Raw genomic sequence first — 25,233 nt, 5'->3', positions numbered from 1 at the left:
TGTGTGTGTGTGTGTGTGTGTGTGTGTGTGTGTGTGTGTTTACACTTGCATGTATGCACTCACATGCGTACATCATAGGAACATAATTTACAGAGGTTACTCTCTACTTAACAGACAGCTGTTTAATCCTTCATTAACATCTCCAAATACCATTAGACAGTAGGTAAAGATTTCTACATCTTTGAGCATCTGTAAATGTCAGGAGGCATCTCTAAATCAGGAAAAATATTTTTCTCCACCTGAAAAATTTCTTTGCACTGAAACCCAAGGGGCCAATTATTTCCTCACTTTGAAAACTTTGTAATAACTTAAAGCAATTATCTTCTTCTTAGATGGTGTGAATTTTCACTCAACTTATACTAATACATCAGGGCACAAGATCATTCCGAATTTCCTCTTGATAGACTCTTTGCTGCAACTCTCCAAACCTCTGAATCATGGCCTCCTCCCCACCACAAGCCAAGCACACAGACCTTTCATTCCTACTCTCCTCTTCTAAAGTGATACAGTTCTTGACTTCTGGGTTTGGAAATTGGTTTAGGATAAACAAATCACCCCATCATCATCAGAATCACACAGAAACAACTCTGTCTCAGATCTAGATTAATATAAAATACATGTTATTATGACACTAGTAGGCAGGTATTTTCTTAACCTTAGACCTGAAGGACCTCACTAAAGGAGTATTTTAAAGTTATTTGCCATTAATTTTCTAAAGAGCTTTTTCCTTAGTGACTATTCTTCCAGATCTTACTGCTGAAGATAGTCTGAGAGTTAGAACCTCAGGAATCTTAAGCTTTGTATTAACTTGTTAGGTAAGCTAGATCAAATTCAGCTTCCAAAATCTCATTAGAATTGGGAGAAAGGGTATCTTGAAAATTGGGAGAAAATCTGTCCTAGTGAGATTGATCCTTATATTCTTTGGTTCCCTTATATTTTCTCTTGATTTGTCAGAGGCCATGGGCATATGTAATGTCATGTGAGAAACTCTAGGATGGTATTTGCATGTGAGGTGAAATGTGAATTGAATACACCAACTTGCTAAATGGAAACCTTAAATCAGTTAGTTTTATAGTGTCTTAAATCCATTAGTTTTATAGTATCTCCCTTCAAATCCAAAGATGAAACTTGACTTCAATTTCTTATCTGACTGATTGAGGGTGAGCATAGCAGGGAGACTGCTTATGTGAACTACTCATTACTTCTCTGCAAAAGTGGCCTAAAATGGCTTTCAGGAATTCAGCATGGTGGATAACTATGCTTCCCATATTCTTGCTTCATCTGCACCCTGATTCATAAAGGAAGTAAGAGGTCTAAAGAATCTTCCATGTTTCTAATACTGAGAATATACTTTATGTTGAATAAGGTTATTTTCTGACATAATAAGGAAATCACTATCACACATGAGAAAAATAACATTACTTCAGTAATATAAAATGTATAGTCCATATTAAAATTTTCTAATTTTTTCCAAAAATACCTTTATAGCTTTATTAAAGCTCAAAGATCCTAACAAGGTTCATGTATGGCATTTGATTTTTTAAAAATTTATTTTAATTGATCACATTTCCTCTAATTATTTTTAGCCTTTTATTTTTTTCTAAACCATTTTCTTTTTAAATTTTTAAATTACAGTTGCCATACCATATTGTGATTACATATTTATATCTTACAAAGTGATCACACTAAGAAGTATTATATTCATTTGGCATCATAAATAGTTATGATAATATCATTGATTATATTTCCTATGCTGTACTTTATTTCCCTGTGACTATTTTTATAACTGGAAATTTGTGCTTCTTTATTCCTTTCACCTTTTTCTCCCATTTCCCCAGTCCCCCTTCCATCTGGCAACCCATGTTTTTTCTCTGACAGTTTTTTTTATCATAAATGGACTGCTTCTTTATTCCTTTCACCTTTTTCTCCCATTTCCCAGTCCCCCTTCCATCTGGCAACCCATGTTTGTTCTCTGACAGTTTTTTTTATCATAAATGGACGTTGGGTTTTGTCAAATGCTTTTTCTGCCTCTATTGATATGCCCATGTGATTTTTTTTAATCCTTTATTTTGTTTATGTGGTGCATTGCATTAACTGATTTACAGGTATTGAACCAAACTTGCATCCCAGAAAGAAATCCCATTTCATCAAGGTATATGATTTTTTAATGTATTGCTGAATTCAGTTTGCTAATATTTTGTTGAGGATTTTTGCATCTATGTTCATCAGAGATATTGGACTATAACTTTATTTTTTTTTAGTGTCTTTGTCTGGTTTTGGTACCATGATAATGCTGGCATCATAAAATGAGTTTGGCAGGTATGCCTTCTTTTCAAATTTTTGGAATAGTTTGAGAAGTACTGCAGGAAGCCCAACGGTCTCTCTTGGGCTTTCTCCTTCCTTCTTTTTCTCCCCAATGTGTCCCCAAGGAAAGCTATACACTGAAGAACCCCAGGGATGCAATCAAGGGAAAGCCAGGGAAACTTTCAGCCCTTCTCTCTTAAGGCAAATCAAATTGTTAAACTCTTTAAAGTTTTTTTATGGGAAAACTTAAAATCTCCCATATCAAGAGTTTCTTAGCAGCCAAGCTGCCTTCCTCCTAGACTCCAAGTCCTAACTACCACAAAAGAGTTCAAACCAGCCTCCTGTTCTCTTCTGTGTATCCACCTCATCCCTTTTGGCCTTACAGAGCCTAAGAGGCCCCCGAGAAGAAGATACCACAATAAATCCCAAGGTGCACATCAAAAAACCACAGGTCAGGGATGGGCAAATGACAAGAGTAAAATGGTGGACTGTGCAGTAAGTATTTCCACAGAAACTTCAGAAGCTGTGAGAACTTTGTCAGAATTTTGAAAATATTCAAAAAGTGAAAGCAACCAAGGAAACTGATTCAAGAAAAAGACAAATTAGAAATGTTAGGAAAGCTTTGTGGTGTTTTTATTTCTTTTTGCCCACTCTTTTGGATAGCAACCTTGAAACAGCAATCTGCATTCCCAGCATGGGACCCCATTTCCTGGTTTTGGAGCGAGCAGAGGACACCTTATGCAAAGTATTAAGCATGTGTGTTCTAACCAGTCTGGCTACCTGATGGATTCATACAGGAGGTTCATCTTTGTTTAATGTAATACAGAGCTTATTCAGAGTGAAAAGAGATGACCTTTGGTCAAATGGGCTTTACTAAAAATCTGCAGCCACCAGGGGCAAAAGATTATTGTTAAGGATACAATAGACCAGCTAAAGCAGCGGTTCTCAACCTGTGGGTTGCGACCCCTTTGGGGGTCGAACAACCCTTTCACAGGGGTCGCCTAAGACCATCAGAAAACACATATACAATTACATATTGTTTTTGTGATTAATCACTATGCTTTAATTATGTTCAATTTGTAACAATGAAATTGGGGGTCACCACAACATGAGGAACTGAATTAAAGGGTCATGGCATTAGGAAGGTTGAGAACCACTGCTCTAAAGCTTCAGCAGGAAAACTGGGGGAAGTTTTTTTTGGAAAATTAGGGGATTTAAAAGCATATGCACTTACTGGGGAATTTAAAAACCCCATATGTATGTACAGGGCAAGATGCATATTCAGAAAAAATCTGAGAAGACACCAACCTTTTGCTTTAAGTAGGACAAACTCAGAGAGATCTTTACGAAGGCAGAGTATAGTCAAGTCAAAAGAGAAAGACAAGGAGACAATCCTCAAATCAGCAAGAGAAAAACACTTGGTCATGTACAAGGAATCCTCATATGATTAACAGCCAATTTTTCATTAAAATAGGACAGTGAAGGCAGTAACATAGCATATTTAAAGTGTTGAAAGGAGCCCCAGCCAGTTTGGCTCAGTGAATAGAGCATCCATCCTCGGACTAAAGGGTCCCGAGTTTGATTCATGTCACGGGCACATATCTCAGTTGCAGGCTTGATCCCTGGCCTTGGTCAGGATGTGTGTGAGAGGCAACCAATTGATGTGTCTCTCTCCCATCAATGTTTTTCTCTCTGTGTCTCTCCACCTCCTTCCCACTCTCTCTAAAAATCAATGGAAAAATATCTTTGGGTGAGGATTAACAGAAAATAAATTAAAAAGTGTTGAAAGGAAAAACTGTCATCCAAAACTTCTGGATCCAGCAAAAATGTCCTTAAAAATGAGGGATAATGAAGACAATCTGAGATAAGCAAAACCTGAGGGAGTCTGTTTCCTAAATGAAATGCCAAAGAGAGTCCTTCAGGTTGATATGAAAAAACACTAGACAGTAACTTAAAGCCACATAAAAATATAAAGATTTATTAATATAAAAGCCAGGGTTAATATAAGCCAATTTTATTGTTTTTTTGGTTGCTTTTTTTGTTTTGTTTTGGTTTTGGTTTTTGTAACTCCATTTTATTTCCTGTATAATTAAAAAATAAATGTACAGAAAATAATAAGTATGTCTTTCTTTGTTAAATTATAGAAATCCTTTCTGTATTCTGGATAGTAAACCTTATAGATATATGATTTGCAAATATTTCATCCTATTTTGTAGGTTGTCTTTTCACTTTCTTGATAATGTCCTTTGGTGAACAAAAGTTTTTAATTTTGATAAACTAATTTATCTATTTTTCTTTTGTTTCTCGTGCTTTTGGTGTCATATCTGAGAATCTGATGGCAAATCAAAGTCATGAAGATTTACCCCTATCTTTTCTTGTAATATTTTTATGATTTTAGCTCTTATATTTAGGTCACTGAACAATTTTGAGTTAATTTTTATGAATGGCATGAGGTAGGGGTCCCACTTCATTTTTTAACAGGTGGAAATCCAGTTTTCCCAGAACCACTTGTTATTGAAATTATTCTTTTCCTGTTGAATATTTTTAGAACCCTTGTTGAAAATCAATTGGCCATATGAGTTTGTTTCTGGATTGTCAATTCTATTCTAGTGGTCTATATATCTACCCAATATACTTGTAACACACTGACTGTTTTGATTATTGAAGCTTTGCAGTAAGTACTGAAATTGTGAAGTGATTGAGTTTTTTATACATATAAGTAAGAAAGTCTTTGAAATGTAGGATAGTCAATAACTAATATTAGAGAATATGTGGTCAAATGACTTACTCAAGGTCACACAGCAATTTAATAGCAAAATGGATTTAGTGACTAGGGTCTCCTGATTCCTGTCTAATGATCATTATTAATACAAAATACTGTTTTGTAGTGGGTTTCTTGTACATAATAAATTGTTCTGGAAGATCTCTTAGAATCTACAAACTTTGAAATTATAAGACTCAAAATATTCTGTAGAAATCACTTGATTTGGGCACATAATAGAAGTTCAGTGAAATTTCCCCACACATCTTATTCTATAGTAAACTCCAAATAGATAGAAGAGCTAAATGTAAAATTTTTTAATGGGAAAAAGAAAAATTGGTAAATTTCCTTTAAAGTTGAGAGTACAAAAATATTTTCACTGTGATACAAAGCCCAGAAGCATAAAATAAATAATAGATTTGAGTACATAAAAATGTCTTAAAGTTTAACTTTTGCCTGTCAAAATAACCTTGAGCAGAGTCAAACACAAGACAAATAAGACTGGCAAAATGATTTATTAGGAAGAGTGAAGCAGAACAGAGAAAACTGCTTTCTCTGATGACCAACTCCTTGAAGGTTCAAGGGGGCTCACAAAGGGGTGGAGCAAGGGTGGGAGTGTCTGCCTACTATCCTGTGGAATGTGGAGACTAGGGTTCTTTCTGTTCTGTACTAATAGGAGACTGATACTTTTGGATTATATTTTGTGATAAAACATCCTCAAGAACACACATAAAAGGAAGAGAAGTTGATGGAGATAAACATCTATATATATAAAGAGCCAGGGGCCGTCACATCCGAAACAACTGAACGGATGACTGAACAGGCTGAGTGGGGCGACAAGGCTGGCAGGGGGGTTAGTGATGGGTGACCAAACCACTGAGCAGCAGACTGTGTGGGGTGACCAGGCCGGCAGGGGGCAGTTAGAGGCAACCAGGCCAGCAGAGAGGGGCTGTTGGGGGTGACCAGGTTGCCAGGCAGAAGCAGTTAGGGGCGATCAGGCTGGCAGGGGGGCCAGCAGTAAGGAGCCAGTGGTCCCGCATTATGAGAGGGATGTCAGACTGCCGGTTTAGGGAGTAGGGCAAGAGATAGAAGTGTTTAGGGACAACCTCTCCTAGAAACCAGTGAGACAGGGAGTAAATGAAACTACCCTAATAATCACCTATCACACTCTATCATACAATCCACCCTTCTGATTATATCCAGTTAATCTTCTGTTCACTTACCCTGTATTGTCCCCCCATTCTGGACTACTTACTGTTTGCCAAGTGCTTACTTACCAAATGTTATCCCTATCTCCCTGAATTCAGACTCCTGTTCATGCTGGTTCTTGAAATGCCCTCTCTTCCCATCTTTGTTCATTAATATTTTACCCAGAGTTTATGGACTAGCTCAAATGATTGCTCTTTAAAGTAAGCTGTTCTTCCCTATAGATGTGCTCTCTTCCTCTTGGAATTTCCCAAGCACTCGGCACCTAGCCTCAAGAACTTCACAGGTTCAGCACTGCACTGTCGTTATTTGTGGATATGTCTTATCCCAGTTACATGGCTTTTAGTTCACAGTTCCTGGTTCAGGGACAGGGTTCATTTTTGCAGTGTTCACAGAGTCTGGTGCAGTATCGAACATAGTGCAAGTATTCAGTACATTTTTGTTAAAAGAGGAATAAATGTACTTGTGAATAAATGAAGGAGTTCCCAGATGCTCATTTCTAGAAAAGTTTTGCCAACTAAAACCCAAATGTTCTTTGATAAATGCAGACATATATTGTGATCTTCAAAGAGAGTGATGTTCTTCTGAAAGAACAGTGATAGAGCAATTTCAATTTATAGTATACCTATTGTGTGTCAGAGGCTTTACAGCTGTACGTTATCTCATTCAAACAATGCAATAGCCCTGCTGCCAAAGGACATGATAACATTTATTGAGATCTTACTATCTACTATGTCCTTTTCTAAGAACTAGATACTTATTACGTGATTAATATCCCACAGCTATTTGGTGTGGTAGTAGTAGCATTACATACCCAAGATTCTCATAAGTTGGAATAAAGCCAGGATATAAATGCCAGCAGCCTGACTCCACAATCTCATTCCTTAGTCAATAGTTATTCTTACCCATCTGTGGAATGGCAAAACTGAGTGCGGTTTAGAAGGTTTAACTTTCCCCCAGACACACAGTTAATTAATAGTGAGGCTGGATTTTGAAAGTAGAGCTATATGATTCTACAGCTTCATATCAACCCCTACCATCTACTACCTGCCTTACAAATGAACCTACTCTCCTGTGTAATAAGATGAAAGATATTTTGAGTGGCAAAGCTTTGGGCCTCAATTCAAGAAGGCAGGATGGAGTCTAGGAGAAATAATAATCTGGAATTTCTATAGATTTACATACAGCTATAACTATTATAAATATCTAAAGATATGATAGCCATCTATAGGTCATCTAAATGCCTAAGAAACACATTTTTATTTTCCCCCATCAAACATAATGCTATATCAAATTCCTAGCAGGTGCTCCAAGGTCTTAAACCATCAATCCCATTTCCAAATAAAGAAGAAATGCAATGAAATGTGAATTATTTAATGCATAAATGGATGGGTTATGTAAGTCCCTTTGACATCCTCCGAACCATTCAAATCCACCAACGGGATGGAGGTGTGGGGATGGAGATGGCAACAAGAACAGAACTCGAGGCTGTGAGGCTTCTGTAGAACTAGCATTATCAGGACTATGTATGTGTGGTGTGTGGACCGTATTGAACTGTTTGCTACTGTGCTGTGAAAAAAAAATTACAAACCATCAAGTAAATATTTAAAAACACTTATGGCAACCTGCCTTGGTATGAGATCCAGACACAAATCCAGGAGCTCCCTGATTCTGAACTTCAGTTGCCTTATTAGAATAAAGATGGCTCTTCAGAAAGCAGAGATATGGATTAAAGAGCTGACACTATTTGAAAGTTACAAACCCGGGGAAGTAAGGGTGATGAATTAAGTGGGAGTGAGGCAAGGAGAGAATGAAGCAAAGCTACAGGAAGATGTGAAATACAAAACCACACCTCAGAGCAGCCCCCAGCAGGGAGAGAACAGTGGGAGTTTGTGTAGCTCTCCTCTCTCATTGCTCATTGGTCAAAGTTCATGCACAGGATATAATTACTCAGAATTCTTAATGGTACTTTCTACCCCTTGACAGCCACTCAGGAAGCCAAAACCAAGGCCAAAGGTAAGTAAGTAAGTAAGTAAATAAATAAATAAATATGCCCTTTTGTAAGTTTTAAAGTAGTGTGGCAACTTGGCATGATAGGTTCAGTTTACAGGTATGAGAGCTATTCATGCTCAGAGCTTCAACTCAGCCTCCAGCCAGCCAGCTTGGAGAGCCCAGAAAGGTGGCACCAGCATGATCCAGGAGGCAGATGCTGCCTTTGAAAAGAAGAAAGCAGTTGAAAAGATCTGAAGAGATCCAGAAGGTTTAAAACACAAATGGCCCCACAGAGAGTCCATGAAAATTCGACTAAATAGTAAGAATGAACATATGAAGCACCTAGCATGCTTTAGTCTAGATGGATAGTAGAGGTAGAGGAGATTTTAGAAACCATATCATTTGAGATTTTTTTTTCATTTACTTGAGTAATACTTATTCCACTATTATTTTTTTTAGCTTTATTGAGATATAATTGACAAAATTGTAAGACATTTAAAGTGTACAATATGGTGATGTAATACACATATAATCTGTGAAAGGATTCTCCAAATAGAGTCAATGAGCACATCCATTACCCCACGTTTACTTTTTTTTTTTTGCCAAACCATGTTTTTCTAATTTATTTTATTCTTTATATCTTTATTGTTGAAAGTATTACATATGTCCTCCTACTTCCCCCATTAACCCCCTCAACCCACCCCATTTCCTGACCCCAGGCCTTCACCACCCTATTGTCTGTGTCCATGGGTTATGCATATATGCATACAAGTTCTTTGGTTGATCACCTCCCTCCCACCCAACCTCCCCCGCTTTCCTTCTGAGATTCCACACTTTGTTCCATGCTTCCATGTCTCTGTATCCAATCTGTTAATCAGTTTATTTTGTTAATTAGAGTCCACATATACATGAGATTATGTGATATTTGTCTTACTCTGACTGGCTTATTTTGCTTAGCATAATACTATCCAGGTCCCACCAGCTGTCTCAAAGGGTAAGAGATCCTTCTTGTTTACTGCTGCATAGTATTCCATGGTGTAACTCTAAGGCACAAAGAAGTTAACTAATTCCCAGAGCAGTGAACTGAGGCTCCACACTGATATGACCACACTTCCTAAAGACTAAAATTGTAATCCACCTTACCATTCTTTTAACATTGTTTCTATAAATCAGGGGTGGGGAACATCCGGCCCATGGGCTATATAAGGTCCTTGAAATCATTTGGTCTGGCCCTGCCAAGGCATTAGGGGTGAGTTTATTAAATGTTTGACCAAATAGAGCAGGCTAATTTTTAAGCTGATAATTTTGTATGGCCCTCGAATTATACTATAAACATCCAACTAGCACTTGGCAGAATTAAGGTTCCTCACCTTGCTATAAATGATGACCTGTTAACTAATAAGTGACTACAGATAAACAGCCTATTCGCTTAAGAATTCTAGGAACTAACTTCAAAAGAAGAAGACTCCAACTTTCAGATCTTCAAACATTACAGCTCTGGGAGATTTGCTGACCTTCAACCAGTTATCCAAACAGATTGTGTTGACTTGCATGTAGTCCTCTCAACAGAGAATTCTCAATCCCCTCCTTTTGATTCCTTGTTCTGTTTTTCTTCTTCCTCCTTCATCCTTATAAAAACCCTTGCCTGTGTCAAATTGTTAAGAGAGCCTTTGCAACAAGAGTGTGCCATCGCCCTAGCCGGTTTGTCTCAGTGTATAGGGTGTCAGGCTGTGGACTGAAGGGTCCCAGGTTCGATTCCGGCCATGGGCACATGCCCAGGTTGCGGGCTTGATCCCCAGTAGGGGACATGCAGAAGGCAGCCTATCAATGATTCTCTCATATCATTGATGTTTCTATCTTTCTCTCCCTCTCTGAAATCAATAAAGAAATATATTTTTTTTTTAAAAAGTGTGCCATCTTCTCAAGCTGCCGGCACTTTAATAAACCACTTTTTCCATCCACCAGCCTGTCTCTTGATTATTGGATTTTGTGCAGTGGGCAGCCAAACGTGGCTTTGGTATCAAAACTACCTAATGAGCACTACTTGTCTAACAGTGAGCCTAACTCTCCCCAAAAGGCTCCGAAGCACAGCCTTTACTTCTTGTTTGTCAGCACACTATCTGGAAGTAATACTGGCCATAAATTGTTATAGTAGTTAAAACTGTGATAGATACATGGGATTCTATTACTATATTTTTGTGTTTGAAATTTCACACAATAAATAGTATATGTAGAGAGCTATCTTTTCACAATAAAAAAAAACTGCTATTCTTCCAGAGACCAAAAATATTTCATGTGAAGCTCACTTCCCAAATATTAAATATTACTGCTATAACATTTTAAAACCAACAATAACAAGAACAACATTCAATTAATTTATTCCAGGAGTCCTGTCTGATTTCTAGCCCCTTCCACTCTATCTAGTGTGATAAGAATGACCTGAAGCAGTTCCAAAGAAAGCAGTGTGGAGTCAGGCTCCTTCAAAGACCCTGAGGCAGTGGTACCTAGAATTGGCAACCACCTGCTATCAAAACAGAGTCTGGAAATTAAGTCCTTTATTAAATGTCTGATACAGCTCATTATGCAGGAATTCAACAGCAGCAGCCACATTCACTGTGTGTCTCAATTTTCTACACTGTCTGTATCAACAGTCAGTGGTGTACAAAGCTCTGAGAGCCACCTCTCGCCCAGCCTTCCAAATACTGGTTCTGCCAGTGTTTTCCGAATTCTTTCCACAGCTGTTCTTCGAGTCTGTTCAAACATTGCTTCCAAATAAAATATATGAGCTTTTCCCCCCCGAACCCCGTGAAGCCCATGGTGACCGCCAGCTGCGGGTCCAGTCCGACGCCTCAGAGCCTGTCACTTGGCTGGGCCCGGGGCGCTCCGTTACCGCTACCTGCTGCAGAGCCAGCAGCGGCAGCAGCCCACACAGCTGCCTTTTTAAAAATTGTTTAAAGTATTACATATGTCTCTTTCCCCGCCTCCCCATCAACCCCTCCCCGGCCACTCCACCCCCAGGGCAAACCCTCCACCGCCCCAGTGTCCGTGTCCATTGGTTTTGCTAATATGCATGCATAAAAGTCCTTTGGTTGATCTCATACACCCTCCCCCCCCTCCACAGAACTGCCCCCCTCTTCCTTCCATCCCTGCCTTCCCTCTGAGGTTTGACAGTCCCTTCGGTGTTTCTCTGTCTCTGGAGATGTTTTTAATTGTAGTAACAGAAAGCCTAGCTCAAACTGTCTAACACACTGAAAGGAACTTAGATGATAACTAAAAATATCCAAAGAGAAGACCTAAACTTTAGCATAGTTTTATCAGGACTTCAGGTACATTTGTGGGCAATTCTCATTTTGACCTCTTCTGTGGATGCAGTTCATCCTTAGCTTCCCTGCAAACAGCACTTCCAACATCCCATTCACATGACTCACTGCCTAGGCCATGGTCAGCAAACTGCGGCTCTCAAGCCACATGCGGCTCTTTGGCCCCTTGAGTGTGGCTCTTCCTAAGCCTTAGGAGTACCCTAATTAAGTTAATAACAATGTACCTACCTATATAGTTTAAGTTTAAAAAATTTGGCTCTCAAAAGAAATTTCAATCAAATTAGTTATTGTACTATTGATATTTGGCTCTGTTGACTAATGAGTTTGCCGACCGATGGCCTAGAGCAATGGCTCAACCTAGCTTATTACAGGGTTATCTCAACACTGAACATAATTAAAGGGGTAGATGTTCATTAAGCCAAATTGTGTCATATATCCACCTGAACCAAGCAAGGGATTTCACTGATCAGCTTAGGTCAAGCAGGCCACACCCGTGAAGAGGATGATTGTGACATAATAGAGGAGGGTAGAGTTGTTATAGGCACCTCTAACCAACATGAGAGATGTTACTGGACAGGACAGCCCTCTGAGCCAGTGGGAGAGGGCTGTCCCCAATTCCGATCCTTGCCTTCTCATATAAATGAGTTTATAGGAGAGACCTTAATTGCGTTGTGAAAAGCTAACTTTTAAAAGCAATTAAAGCATGCACCTTTATTGAAAAAGCAAAGCAAGCAAGCCTATACATCTGGCTTATGAAGCACAGACGGGCTCTCGGCTAATCTGAAGAGCAGGTTGGGTGGGGGTCTGGGGCATTATATACCCTCCTGTCTATAGCTCTCAAAATTCCTCTGCTGACTATTTTGTTACAGATTCATTCTCAAGGTCTTTTTTTTTGTTTGTTTTTTACTTTGTTGTGGCCTTCCCAGAATTCATCAGAAGCACCTGGCAACTTTATCTTGCCAAGCCTTGAGACTTCTGGCTTCTCTGCTTAGGGAGTAAAACTTCCTTTTTTTCCTTTCTCTTTTTCCCCTCCATTTGTGCATTCTCCCATTAGGGAGGTTTTTTTTAACCATTTTCTCTAATTTTCCTGGCTGGGGAAGATAGTGGTTTGTTAGTTACAAGCTGGCTGCAAATTGTCCACATTGTTTGGCCTTGTTTTAATTTTCCTGTCTCAGTTTCCCTATTCCTCCTGCCCTGAAATCCTGTAACAGAGTGGATGCTAAGAAGGCAATCACTGTGTCCACTATCAAGACAATTAAATCTAATCCTTTTTTATAGATTTTAAAATAATTTAAATCCAAAGCGCAATGATTTTCCAAATTTACATCATTCGTCAATTCTAGGCCAAGAATGGAATTACAGTCTCCTGAATATCAATCCCCTACATATTTCCAAAGAAGGAGGTGAGCTGGGGAAGAAAAGATGTAAAGTCAGAAGTATGCAAGCAACTGTGTATAATAAACATGGTGAGATTAGAATAGGGATCTTTGAAGTCATCTATAAATGAAGTTATGGACCCAAGAATGGAGATCTTTCTCCTCCTGAACTAAAGGTGGCACATGATCAATCAGAAGTTTGGAGACAAGATGGGAGCCAGAGTGCAGAGAAGAACCACCTGACCCAACAGGGCAAGCCTTCCTGTTCCCTTCGTTGTGTTCCTCACTTACCATATTGAAATCTGCTCTCAGCTAATCTGAAGAGCAGGTTGGATGGGGGTCTGGTATCCATTTCAATGCAATGGACTTAAACTAAGAAGAAGGACATGGAACATTAGCCCATGTAAAAAGAAAAAGGAACCCAAAATGGAATGCAACAGTGATTTGTGGCATGTCAGGAGAGGAGGTAGATGAGAGAAGACAGAGCACAGGCAGCCTAAAGTGCTTGGTAGACAAAGTTAAAGTGAGGATAGGAAAGAAAAGGCTTTAGAACCAACCATCTATGGGATTTGAGCTTAGGACAAATTGAGAGTAATTAGAAAAGTAGTGACACTCTTACAAAAATTAGTAGTGTGATGAATGGTCTAGTCTCAGAGATAGATGATAGATAGATAGATGACATATAGATAGATGATAGATAGATAGATAGATAGATAGATAGATAGATTGATTGATTTAGCCTTTTCTTTTTATATTGGGGTGTGAGATGAGATGGAGATAAGAGAACCAGTACCGGAAAGATCAAGTCCAGAAGATATAAAGAAGAAAAAATGCCCAATAATTGAAGAACTGGTAACCAAGCAATTAAAAAGCTTGATTCAAGCCAGAATATTTGCAGTATAATGGTGACAGATCTATAAGTCTGAAGCCAGAAAAACATAAAGGACAGACATGGAGGTAGGTTGTTAGAAAGATCTTCCCAGTGAAAAGTTCAGGTTGCAACTAGCTTAGCTGGCTGAGGATAATACACCATCTGGTATAGATAAGTAAAGATGGAGAGCATGTCTAACAACTTTAGTAGGAATTAAGTAGGCAACAAAAAGGTGAAACAGGTGGAAACTGTTAAAATTACTAATCACTGCCCAATTCCTGAACCCCCCTGTGCACATTGAGCATTTCCCACATTATTTCTGATCCCCATTACTAGTCTCAAAAGAAAGGTTTCATCTAATGAACAAAATAAACTGATGAACAAAATAGAAGCAGGGGCATGGAAACATGGAACAGACTGACAGCTGTCAGAGAGGAGGAGGAAGGGGGACTGGATGAAAGAAGGTGAAGGGATTATCCAAAGAACAAACAACAATATGGTGATGCCCAGAGGGAAGGGGGTCAGGCTGGGCAGAGGTGGGAAAAGGGGGGAAGGAGAATGGCGACATCTGTAATAGTGTCGTCAATAAAAATAAAGAAAGAAAGAATGGCTTTTGTTGTGTGAGGTTTTGTAAAAGTAGGTGATTTATATCAATCAGATAGCAACTTAAACAAAAGAATCCCAATATTTCACAGGACAAAACAAATTATGTTTCACATTTCAGACAATAAAATTTCTTGAATGCCGAATATTTTACATGAAAATGGATAGGCCTTAATTTAGAAATCAGTTTAATCTATCATGTATTAATGTATATATATATAAAAGGCTAAGCAACCATTCGACTGTCCGACCAGTAGCTGACCACCAGGGGTCAAATGCAGGAGCTGCTGAGCTGCGGTGACTTGGTATCGGCAGTTCTTAGGTGACGCACCCTGGAACCAGAGAGGAGGGAGCCTGATTCCAGGGTGCGTCACCCGAAAACCACCCTCTCACAATCCAGGACCCCTTGGGGGATGTCAGAGAGCCGGTTTCAGCCCAATTCCCACAGGCCAGGCAGAGGGACCCCACCTGCTGGAGGGACCCCAATCACTCTGCAGACACTCTTTAAGCTGCAGCACTGCCCCAGGTGCGGCTGGCTGGGGAGGGACATCAGGAGGTTGGCTCCAGGGCGTATCTGGCCCTTCTGGCCCAGTCCTGCCCCACCAGCCACCTTCTAATTAATTTCCTTTCAATGTGCATGAATCCATGCACTGGGGCACTAGTTTAAAAATAATGTGTAGAGAACACATATTTAAAAGTAAGCAACAGGTACCTCTGGGACATGCTTGTGGATGAAAGTGTATGCTCATGAATGCATGCGTGGTATAGAAAGTGTATCCAGGGGCATGTTTGCAAACTCCCATGCATAAACCTCATGAACTCCACCACTCTCATGCCCTTTCAAAATGATTTGTGATTCTAAGCAAAAAAAAAAAAAAAAAAAAAAAAAAAAAAGCAGTAGCCCAGCCAGTGTGGCTCAGTGATTGAGCATAAACTTATGAACCAGGAAGTCAGGTTTTGATTACTGGTCAGGGCACATGTCCTGGTTGTGGGCTCAATTCCCAGTAGGGGGCGTGCAAGAGGCAGCTGATCAATGATTCTCTCTCATCATTTATATTTCTATCTCTCTCTCTCTCTCCCTTTCTCTCTCTGAAATAAATAAAAACATATCTTTTTTTTAAGCAGTAAACTGGAAGGACAATGTATTAGAAAAAAAATCATCCTACCATTTATGAAATCCTTGATATTCATATTATAGCTGTTGTTTAAATACAGAAATCCTTATTCCAAAAATTACACTGACCTTTGCATAACCTCAGCAAACCTAAGCAAAACTTGAATTCTAGAGATCTTTTAAGTAGCTAATGAAAAAGTTAACTATAACCACCCATAGACATACACAAGCACACACACGCACACACACACACACACACACACACACACTGACCCTATAGACAGTTGGTCTTTAGAAGAATTGCTAAATCATCTAATCAATTTTTAGGAAATTACTGTTCACATACTGTGGCATGTGGTTTATATGTTGCCCAGACAGACTCCTGGTAGTTATTGACCCTCATTTCTACTTGTCTTTTTTTGTTTTTAGGATAGAGCAGGGAGTATTTTAAGAGAAGTAGCTGAGTTAGTAGGATCCGAAAAGCTTCCTGGGTCACCTCCACTTCTTGACACCAACATTCATGTTTTCAATGTTATAAGCAGGTATTCATGAGTTGGGGATAAGCAAGCAAGCAGTTAAAGAAACTAGAGCCATGCCAACACCCACAAGTCACCACTGATCTCTTTTGAAATTTCAGCCAAGCCTAGATCCTAGGAAAGCCTGGGACTGAGATGCATAATGTGGTTGCCATGGGTCAGTTGGGATGTAGGGTGTCAGTGGAGCTCCAGATCAGCTTATTTCATAGAAATAATGCTCTTGATCCATGGACTGTAGCTGGAGAGGTCAGTGAAGACAATAGTGTGTCCTGTCAGAATACATCCAGTTGCCCAAGACATAACTCCTTTTAATTCATAGCCACATATGACTGGTGCAGCTGTGACCACCTGCCAGACAGAGTAGAGCGATCAGAACTTCCCTCCCATCTGAGAATTCCTCAATACCTGAACAAAAGTGAAAGCCACTATATTTGCCATGCAAAGGAGCCCAGGATATAAGAAACTATTTTGAAGGCTTCTTTCCACTGTATTAACTACCTCCAGTAATCCATAGAGACAGAAATTTCAAAGCAGTAGCTGGAAACTGGAAAATAGTTTTGAATTCACAGAATATCTATTTCTCTAACCTCTAACACAGGGAAGAGGACAGAGAGTCATCCTTCTTTAGCTCCTTGCTCTCAGAGCTCTTAGGTTGAGTATAAATTCCACAGCCTCAACAAGGATGAGTGGTAACAGAGACACAAAGCCAGAAAGAAAAGCTACTGAGAATATGTAAAAATGAGATAAGGAAAGTTACCTGGCATGGCTGTTGGCTTCCTACTTTGTTTCGCATACAGAACATGTCTTCAAGGAATTTTTTACCCAGTAATTTTGTGCAGTCTAAATGAGGATTCAATTGTATATGAATGCTGTGCAGGCCATAGTCTTGATTTCCTAAGCACAAGAAATAAGAGAGATTTCCATTCCTGTCTGCATTTTCATAAGGCATCCTGCCTCCTCCTCCTTTGGGATTTATTCTTGGTTAAAATAGACTGTAGCCCTGGCCGGTGTATCTAAATGGTTAGAGCATCAGCCTGCACTCTGAAGAATAATGGGTTAAATTCCAGGTCAAGGGCATATACCTGGGTTGTAGGTTCAAACCCAAGCCCCAGTTGGGACACATGAGGAAGGCAATCAATCGATGTGTCTCTCTCACATCAATGTTTCTCTCTCTCCCTCACTCCCTTCCACTCTCTCTAAAAATCAATGGGAAAAAAATATCCTTGGATGAGGATTAACAACAAAAAAAGAAATGCAGAGAAGAACTGATGTACCTCATCATGGATTAAACATGTCCTCCTGCTCAGTTTATCATCAATGAGCAAGCAAGATCTGAATCCAAGCTATGGTGTGTTACCATAGACAATGAATTAATTTCCCTGAGTCTTGGTTTTCTCACTTAAAAGATATAAATCCTAAGAAAACATGATGTATGATGACAACCAAATAATATGTGGAGGGGACTTAGTACCTAGTACATAATTAGTGCTCAATAAATGGTATCTATTGTTGATGTTGTAGTTATAACAATATCACTCCTGTTAGACAAAGGTAAAATATTATTTTCACACATTTTTAAGATTCAAATAAGTTAAATAATGTGTCCATAACCCTATAATAAATGGCAGGACCAACACTCAAGCATAGATACAGCATCCAGCCCCCCGCTGCATGTGCCAATATGATATACACATGTGACCCCTTGATTTAGGATTTGATTCTCAAAGGCCTAAAAGAGCCGCCCCTTCTACTTTAGGGAGCCATTATGGTTGCTCCATTTCTAATTTCACACATGTGCTTAGAAATCTGGCACTGGGCCTATAAGTTCCAATCCCTTCCCCTAATTCCTCAGAGGTCTGAAGGTGTGAATATATCTAAGAATACAACTAACTCTTCCTTTTGACAGTCACTCACCAAAATAATCTTCACCCTGTAACCAGGTGTGAACCAAGCAATCTTTAACTTCATTATTCACAAGAGTAGGCAACTGAAAAAACTCAGTGACAAAGATGAAAGGTAGAGACAACTTTATCAGCATGAGGTCATTTTTAGGAGAAGTGGCAGTGAAGTTTGGGTGAATGAAGATCTTCTCATAAGGTATAATCTCCCCTGTAAAGTCTTGCAAACTTTGAGAACCACCAAAAAAGATGACCTGGAGATCTCTAGAAAATTAAGGGGGAAAAAAGATACTATCATACATCACAAGGCTAATCTCTTAACCATTCACTCACACACACACCCACACACACACACATACACACACATACATTTCCTTCTATAATCACCCACTTCACCTTCTCTTCTCATCTTTGTCCATTTGATCTTTTATGTGCAGCTACTACAGGTGGTCATGAAGGTTGTGCATTATGTAAATCCAATAATTTGCCATTTCCATAACCTATAATGTGATTGGGCTCTACTCTTAGCCTAATTCCAGAGAGTAGTTCCAATTCAAGACCAAGAAAGTTGAAAGATGCATGCAAATGGGTTGTCAAGGCTTCTATGAAAATAATAGGTTCTATTAGGGAAGCTCCTTTGATGGGAGGGAACAAGAAATGTGAGATTGTACAAAGAAAGCTTGGAGAGTTGAAATATTTTTAAGCTAGGGAGGCTTGCCTGAATACATATGCTTTACCTCTCTATCAAAACTTTGCTGGATCAACAAGGTTTTCTGATGGTCCTTTAGGAGAACAATAGTCAAAAATCCTGGATGTTCCACTGAGATCCATTTGAGATCTACTTACTATCCTGGCTCAACACTCTGGTTTCAGAACAGGACACCTCCCTGAGTCTCACTCAGGGGTCTCTCCAACCATGAAGGTAAGGTCAGCAGCACATAGGTAACTGAGCACCACTTTTTTTGTTGAACTCCCAAATGTCAAGTTTATTTTGTCTCCTAACAACAATACCATTTGCCTCTCAGTCTGTTCTTGTAACTTTGTTCGGAGTTTATAAGATAAAGTCTAAAGCAGTGGTTCTCAACCTTCCTAATGCCGTGACCCTTTAATACAGTTCCTCATGTTGTGGTGACCCCCAATTTCATTGTTATAAATTGAACATAATTAAAGCATAGTGATTAACCACAAAAACAATATGTAATTATATATGTGTTTTCCAATGGTCTTAGGCGACCCCTGTGAAAGGGTCGTTCGACCCCCAAAGGGGTCTCGACCCACAGGTTGAGAACCACTGGTCTAAAGGGATAAGACAGGAATGGGCCTGATAAGTCCATCCTTAAGCCAACCCCATAGAGTGACAAGTTTAGAAGATCTCATCAAAGCAGCATCCTTTTGATAAACTTTGCCTTGGGTCAATTTTACAAGACATTGTACACTACAAGAGTTTTCCTTTGTCATGTTTTTGTGTTCCTGAGAACTACTGTCCTATTTTCACCTGCTTGGAGTGAAGGATTTTTCTGGGCCTCAGGTGGGGATGACAGGTCTTTGGTCAAGTTGTTTTACTGACTGTCGCAATTCTCCTTAGATCATATCAGTCTGTTTGGTCGTCTGTACCAAACATGTGCTCCCTTCATATGTAAATTCACATGATATCACTCTAAAGGGCATAATTTCCCATTCAAAAGGCTGTCAAGAAATTGCAGTGACTACTTTGAGGAACTTTTGACAAGAGCAAGATTGTTCATTTGAGAGATATATATTAGAACAAAAAGGGAAGAAACCCTCGTGATAAGAGTCTCTCTTGTCGGTCTAAATGAGAAATCACTTAATGGATCACCTCCTCTATTTTCATCCCTGGGAATTAATAAGAATTGGTGTTTTAATTATTCAACATGATGGAATTGTTAGGTCCAACTTATGGTTTAAATCAGCTATAGCAGCTCTCTTGTGTGTCTGTGTTAATCAAATTGGCTTTTTTTGCTTCTAAGATTACTCTCCTTTCTTGTGGAAGAAAAATCACTCACATTTACAGTGTTAATAACTATATAAAATGGGTCCCTCATGTTTTCTCTTCCCCCTCAATTTCCCTTTTTACCTTCTCTTAAGAAACTACTTTGATTTACCATAAAAGATGTTTGCAAGTAAATACAGAAGTTTATATTGGAGAGAATTCATGATAAATAGATGACTCAGGCAAATTATGTTGAGTGAATCGGGGCTTAAAATAACTCAGTGGCATGAAAAACTAAACTATGGTGGAAAAACAACAAAATAGTGGTTGCCTCTGAGGGATATTGATGGAATATAAGTGAGAAGGGACATGAGGAGGGCATTAGGATATTTTTTAACTTTAGACCTTGTTACATTAAATATTCATATTAAAATGTGTAAAGTTCTTCCCAACTAACATAAAGAATCAAAGAAATTCTAAATAAATCCCAACAGAATTTTTTCATTGAACTTGACAAGTTGAGTTTAAAATTTATTTTTTTTAAAATACCTAGGTGTTCCTGATTTAGAATAAGATACCTGGTCTACCCTATCAGATGTCATAGATTTATGATAAAGACATAATTATTATGACATTGTGGTATTGGTTCATAATAACTAAAACAATGGAACAGCATAAAGAGCCCAGAAACAGACACTTAGATACAGGAGCAGCATTGCAGATCACCAGGGAAAAGAGGGAACCATTAGATAAATTATATTTGGATATTTGATTTACTATGCTAAAAAAAAAATTGGATTCCTATTTCACACAATTCATAAAAATCAATTCCAAATGATGTATTTAAATATGAAATCAAAGCTTTAAAATCTGCAGAAGTAAATTTAAAGGACTATATTTCTGATCTTAAGGTCATAATGAATATTTTCAACTAAGTACAATACCCAGTAACCACAAATAAAGATTGATAATTCAAGTGTTAAATTGAATTATATCAAAGACTCTTATTCAGCAAAATACACCATAAAAAGAAGATCAAGCCACAAACTGGAAGAAGAAATTTTCAACACATATACAACTGACAAAAGAGAAATAACTAGACCATTTGTCAAAGTCCTACAAAGCAATTTTCAAAAAATTCAAAACACAAATATTCAAAAGAGTAGTCCCTGCTTATTGTTTGTTGATTTGTTTATGGTAGCCATTCTGGCAGGTGTAAGGTGATACCTCATTGTCGTTTTAAACAGAACAAATGCCCATTAGTAGATAAATGAATAAAAGTGTTGTGGTACATTTATAGAATGGAATACTATGCAGCTATAAAAAAGAAAGATCTCTTACCCTTTGAGACAGCATGGAGAGACCTGGAGAGTATTATGCTAAGCAAAATAAGCCAGTCACAGAAAAACAAGTATCACATGATCTCACTTCTAAGTGGAATCTAATAAACAAAATAAACTGATGAACAAAATAGACCCAGAGATATGGAAGAGACTGATGAATCTCAGGGAAGGGGGTGGAGGAGAGGGAAGACATTAACCAAAGAACTTATATGCATATATGCATAACCCATAGACACAGACAATAATGTTGTGAAGGCCTGAGGGGAGTGAACGGGATGGGGGAAGTAGGGGGTCAATGAAGAGAGAAGAGGGGGACAGCTGTATACTTTCAACAATAAAGATAAATTTTAAAGAAATATATTTCCTAAAAGAAACATTACTGGCAGAAGTAGGAGGAGAAATAAAATGCTAATAAAATTAGGAACATAATAGATATTTGATAGTCAGCAACAACAACAAAAGTTGGACAATACCCAATGTTGGAAGAATGCTTATAAATTACTGGAGGATGTGTAAAAGCTAACATTTGCATCTTCTATGACCCCAAAATTCCACTCCTAATTATAGTAGTCTCTCCTTACCCATGGGCAATATGTTCCAAGACTCCCAGTGGATGACAAGCTGCAGATAGTACCAAGCCATATATATACTATGGTCTTTTCCTATATATACATACCTATGATAAAGTTTAACTTGTAAATTTGACACAGTAAGAGAATAACAACTAATAATAGAACAATTTTAACAATATACTATAATAGGAGTTATGTGAATATGGGGTGTCTCTCTTTTTCCCCCCTCTCAAAATAACCTATTGTATTCACCCTTCTTCTTGTGATGATGTAAGATGATAAAATGCCTATGAGGTTGAGAATTTTCACCTTTTCACTTACAGGTAGCACTTTACAGCTTCTCTTTGGCATATCCAGAGGGCTAGCATCACTATTCGTGTGGTTTTGGGCTATTATTATGCAAAATAGGGTGACTTGAACACAAGCACTGTGATACCATAATCATTAATACCTTAACCCAAATGGCTAAGTGACTAATAGGTAGGTAGGGTATGTAGCGTGGATGTTTCATGTCCTGGGCAGGACAAAATGGAATGGCACCAGATTTCATCATGCTACTCAGAACAGATGTACAATTTAAAACTTATGAATTGCTTATTTCTGAAACTTTCCATTTAATATTTTCAAACTGCAGTTGACCACAGTTCACTGAGACCATGAAAAGCAAAACCATGGATAAGGGGGGACCATTGTGTTTACTCTAGAGTTATGTAACAGGTATACTTGCAGATATACACTGTGTGGCCAGATTATTATGACCACCTGACGTTTGTAGGCAAATTAGCCATGCACTGCATAGTATGGGATATAGAAGCCGAAGGCCTGTTCGAACACCTTTACTGTCTGCAGTTACCAAGATAAAACGTCTCCAAATCGCACAGGAACACAATGATTGGACAGTCGAGCACTGGAAAAAAAGTCGTGTGGTCCAATGAGTCACATTTCCAGTTGCATCATGCAGACGGCAGAGTGAGAATTTGGTGGAAACAGCATGAAAACATGCACCCCCACATGCATGAATACAACCCTTCAAGCAGGTGGGGGCAGTGTTATGGTTTGGGGCATGTTTTCCTGGCATGATTTGGGCCCTTTAATTCGTGTGGAACAATGTCTGAATAGCACAACATACCTAAGTATCATTGCTGATCAAATTCACCCTATCATGTTGATGGCGTATCCCAATGGAGATGGGTTCTTCCAACAAGATAATGTGCCATGCCACGGTGCTCGTATTGTGCAGGAGTGGTTTCAAGAACATGAGGGAGACTTTACCTTGCTTAGGTGGCCCCCACAATCATTAGATCTCAATCCAATTGAGCATTTGTGGGACGAAGTTAAAAGAGCCATCAGGCAGCTGGTTCCACAACCATCAAATCTCACAGAACTGGACAGTGCTATTCATCAGGCATGGTGTCAGATTCCTCACATCACCTTTCAACATCTCGTGGAATCAATGCCAAGAAGAATCGCCCCAGTATTGAAGGCAAAAGGTGGCCCAACTAAGTACTGATGGGGTGGTCATAATAATCTGGCCACTCAGTGTAAATCAATATGGATACACACCAACACATATAAATATTGCAGATATATACACAAGAATATTCTTTAAGGTGCATGGTACAAATATGCTTACAGTAACACTGTTCAAAAGAACAGAAACTAGAAATAACTCAAATGTCTGTTAAGAAAAGAATGAACAAGTTGTGGGACATCTGAACTGAAATATTATATCACAATTAAAAAGGAAATACAATCACACGCCTACCACTTTGGATGAATCTTAAAAAATATTAAGAATGATTTGCAGGATTATTTTTACATACATGTAAGATATTGTACCACATTATTTTTCCTTCTGGACATGTTAAACATAAGAATGTGGGACATTCCTTAGTCAAGTGTTATCTGAGTAGCTGAGCTCCCCTGGACCACCAGAGGCCTAGGATTTCTTGACCAGCACAAGAAGTATTGAGGCCCAGCTTTGGAGCTTTAGAACGGAGGGAACTGATCCTCAGTACTTACGGCAAGAAGCAGTGAGCTGCTGTCACCACCCACTGAGGGGCAATCAGAGTCCCCACACAGGGCTTGTAACTAGATTTCAGATATAATAAGTACAGCATATGACCTAAGTCTTCCATGTCTTCACTAACAAGTGGAACAACACCTGGGACACAGAGAGAAGAGAATCAATAGATAACCCAGCTGATTAAAGGAAGTGGGCTGGTTATGGAGATTTTAGGATCCAGTGTCAGTCCATATCAGTATTTACCACTTATTAATCAGGTAGCCCCCATACTATGGTACTAGAAAATCATGATAAAAACACTGTACTAAGCACTTCACATACTTTTAGACTTTTTTGTAGGGTAGATACATTTTATATTACTTTACATATTAAGAACTTAAACATTAGGAAAGTTCCTTGAGGCCACACAAATAGTGGATTATGGTTGGTTCAAGGTTTCCGACTTCAGTGTATCTGATTCCAAATCCAATGTATGCACTTATTCTCTACCTGACCTCCCTACTTCTTTCCAGACATCCTTGCTCATTTCTAGTCTCTTAAAATCTTACTATTTCTTAGCTCTATCCAGTCACAGCAATGCAGCCTTTCCCACAGCTCCCTGACTTTTCCTACTAGTCAACTGTAGGGATGCTTTGGGACCAGACATCATGACTCCAAGAGAATAATTTCTAAAACCAAGACTAGAAGACCCTCTACAATATATAACTCTTAATCTACTTCCTTCCTCTGCACTCCAGCAATAGGGGTGGTCTTTTAGTTAAGTATGTCCCACTTTATGACCTTCACACTTGCTGGTTCCTCTGTGTGAATGAAACAACCTACCCATCCCCTACTGCACTTAACTTGGTTAACTACAGTCAGTCTTTAGGAAGCATTACATGTCATTAAAAGAAAGACATTATTTTTCTCATTTTTCATATAAGAAAACTGAGGTTCAGAGAGGTTAGGGTATTTGTCCAAAACCACTTAACTATTAAGTAGAAGAGCATTATTGATTAATTACAGAGCCATACTAATTTCATTATGGGCAAGATACTTAATTTCTCTGTGCCTCAGTTTCTTATCAACTAAATAAGAACAATAATACTTATCTCAAAAAGTTTTAATAAGAATTAAATGAGTTAATATGTAGAAAACAGGGCAGTGTTCATTATATAAGTACTAGAGGCCTGTTGCACGAAGAGATTCGTGCAATAGGCCTTCCTTTCCCCTGGCTGCTGGCACCGGTTTTCCTCCAGCACCCAACACCCACACCTTCGCTCTGGCCGGGCTCCAGCTGGAGCCGGCCCCAGGGCCGTGAGGCTTTCGCTGCTCCACCAGCCCCAGGGTTGTCAGGCTTCGCTCCACTGCTTGGAGCCTA

General features: G+C 38.9%; 1 protein-coding gene across 1 annotated transcript in view; it reads right to left on the bottom strand.

Annotated features, from left to right (window-relative positions):
- The window catches only part of LOC102260932 (probable inactive serine protease 58), a 63,861-nt gene that overhangs the window by 8,513 nt on the left and 30,115 nt on the right, over positions 1-25,233 (bottom strand). The window contains exons 2-3 of the mRNA XM_005875049.2: positions 17,998-18,245; positions 16,841-16,977 (exon numbers count right to left, since the gene is read on the bottom strand). Coding sequence (XP_005875111.2) covers positions 16,841-16,977; positions 17,998-18,245 — 385 coding nt within the window. The remainder of the gene's footprint in view (positions 1-16,840; positions 16,978-17,997; positions 18,246-25,233) is intronic.

The sequence above is a fragment of the Myotis brandtii genome, unplaced genomic scaffold (assembly GCF_000412655.1).
Source record: "Myotis brandtii unplaced genomic scaffold, ASM41265v1 scaffold455, whole genome shotgun sequence".
Classification (NCBI taxonomy): domain Eukaryota; kingdom Metazoa; phylum Chordata; class Mammalia; order Chiroptera; family Vespertilionidae; genus Myotis; species Myotis brandtii.
Note: the sequence above shows the minus strand (reverse complement) of the source record. Positions and strands in the feature narration are given on the sequence as shown.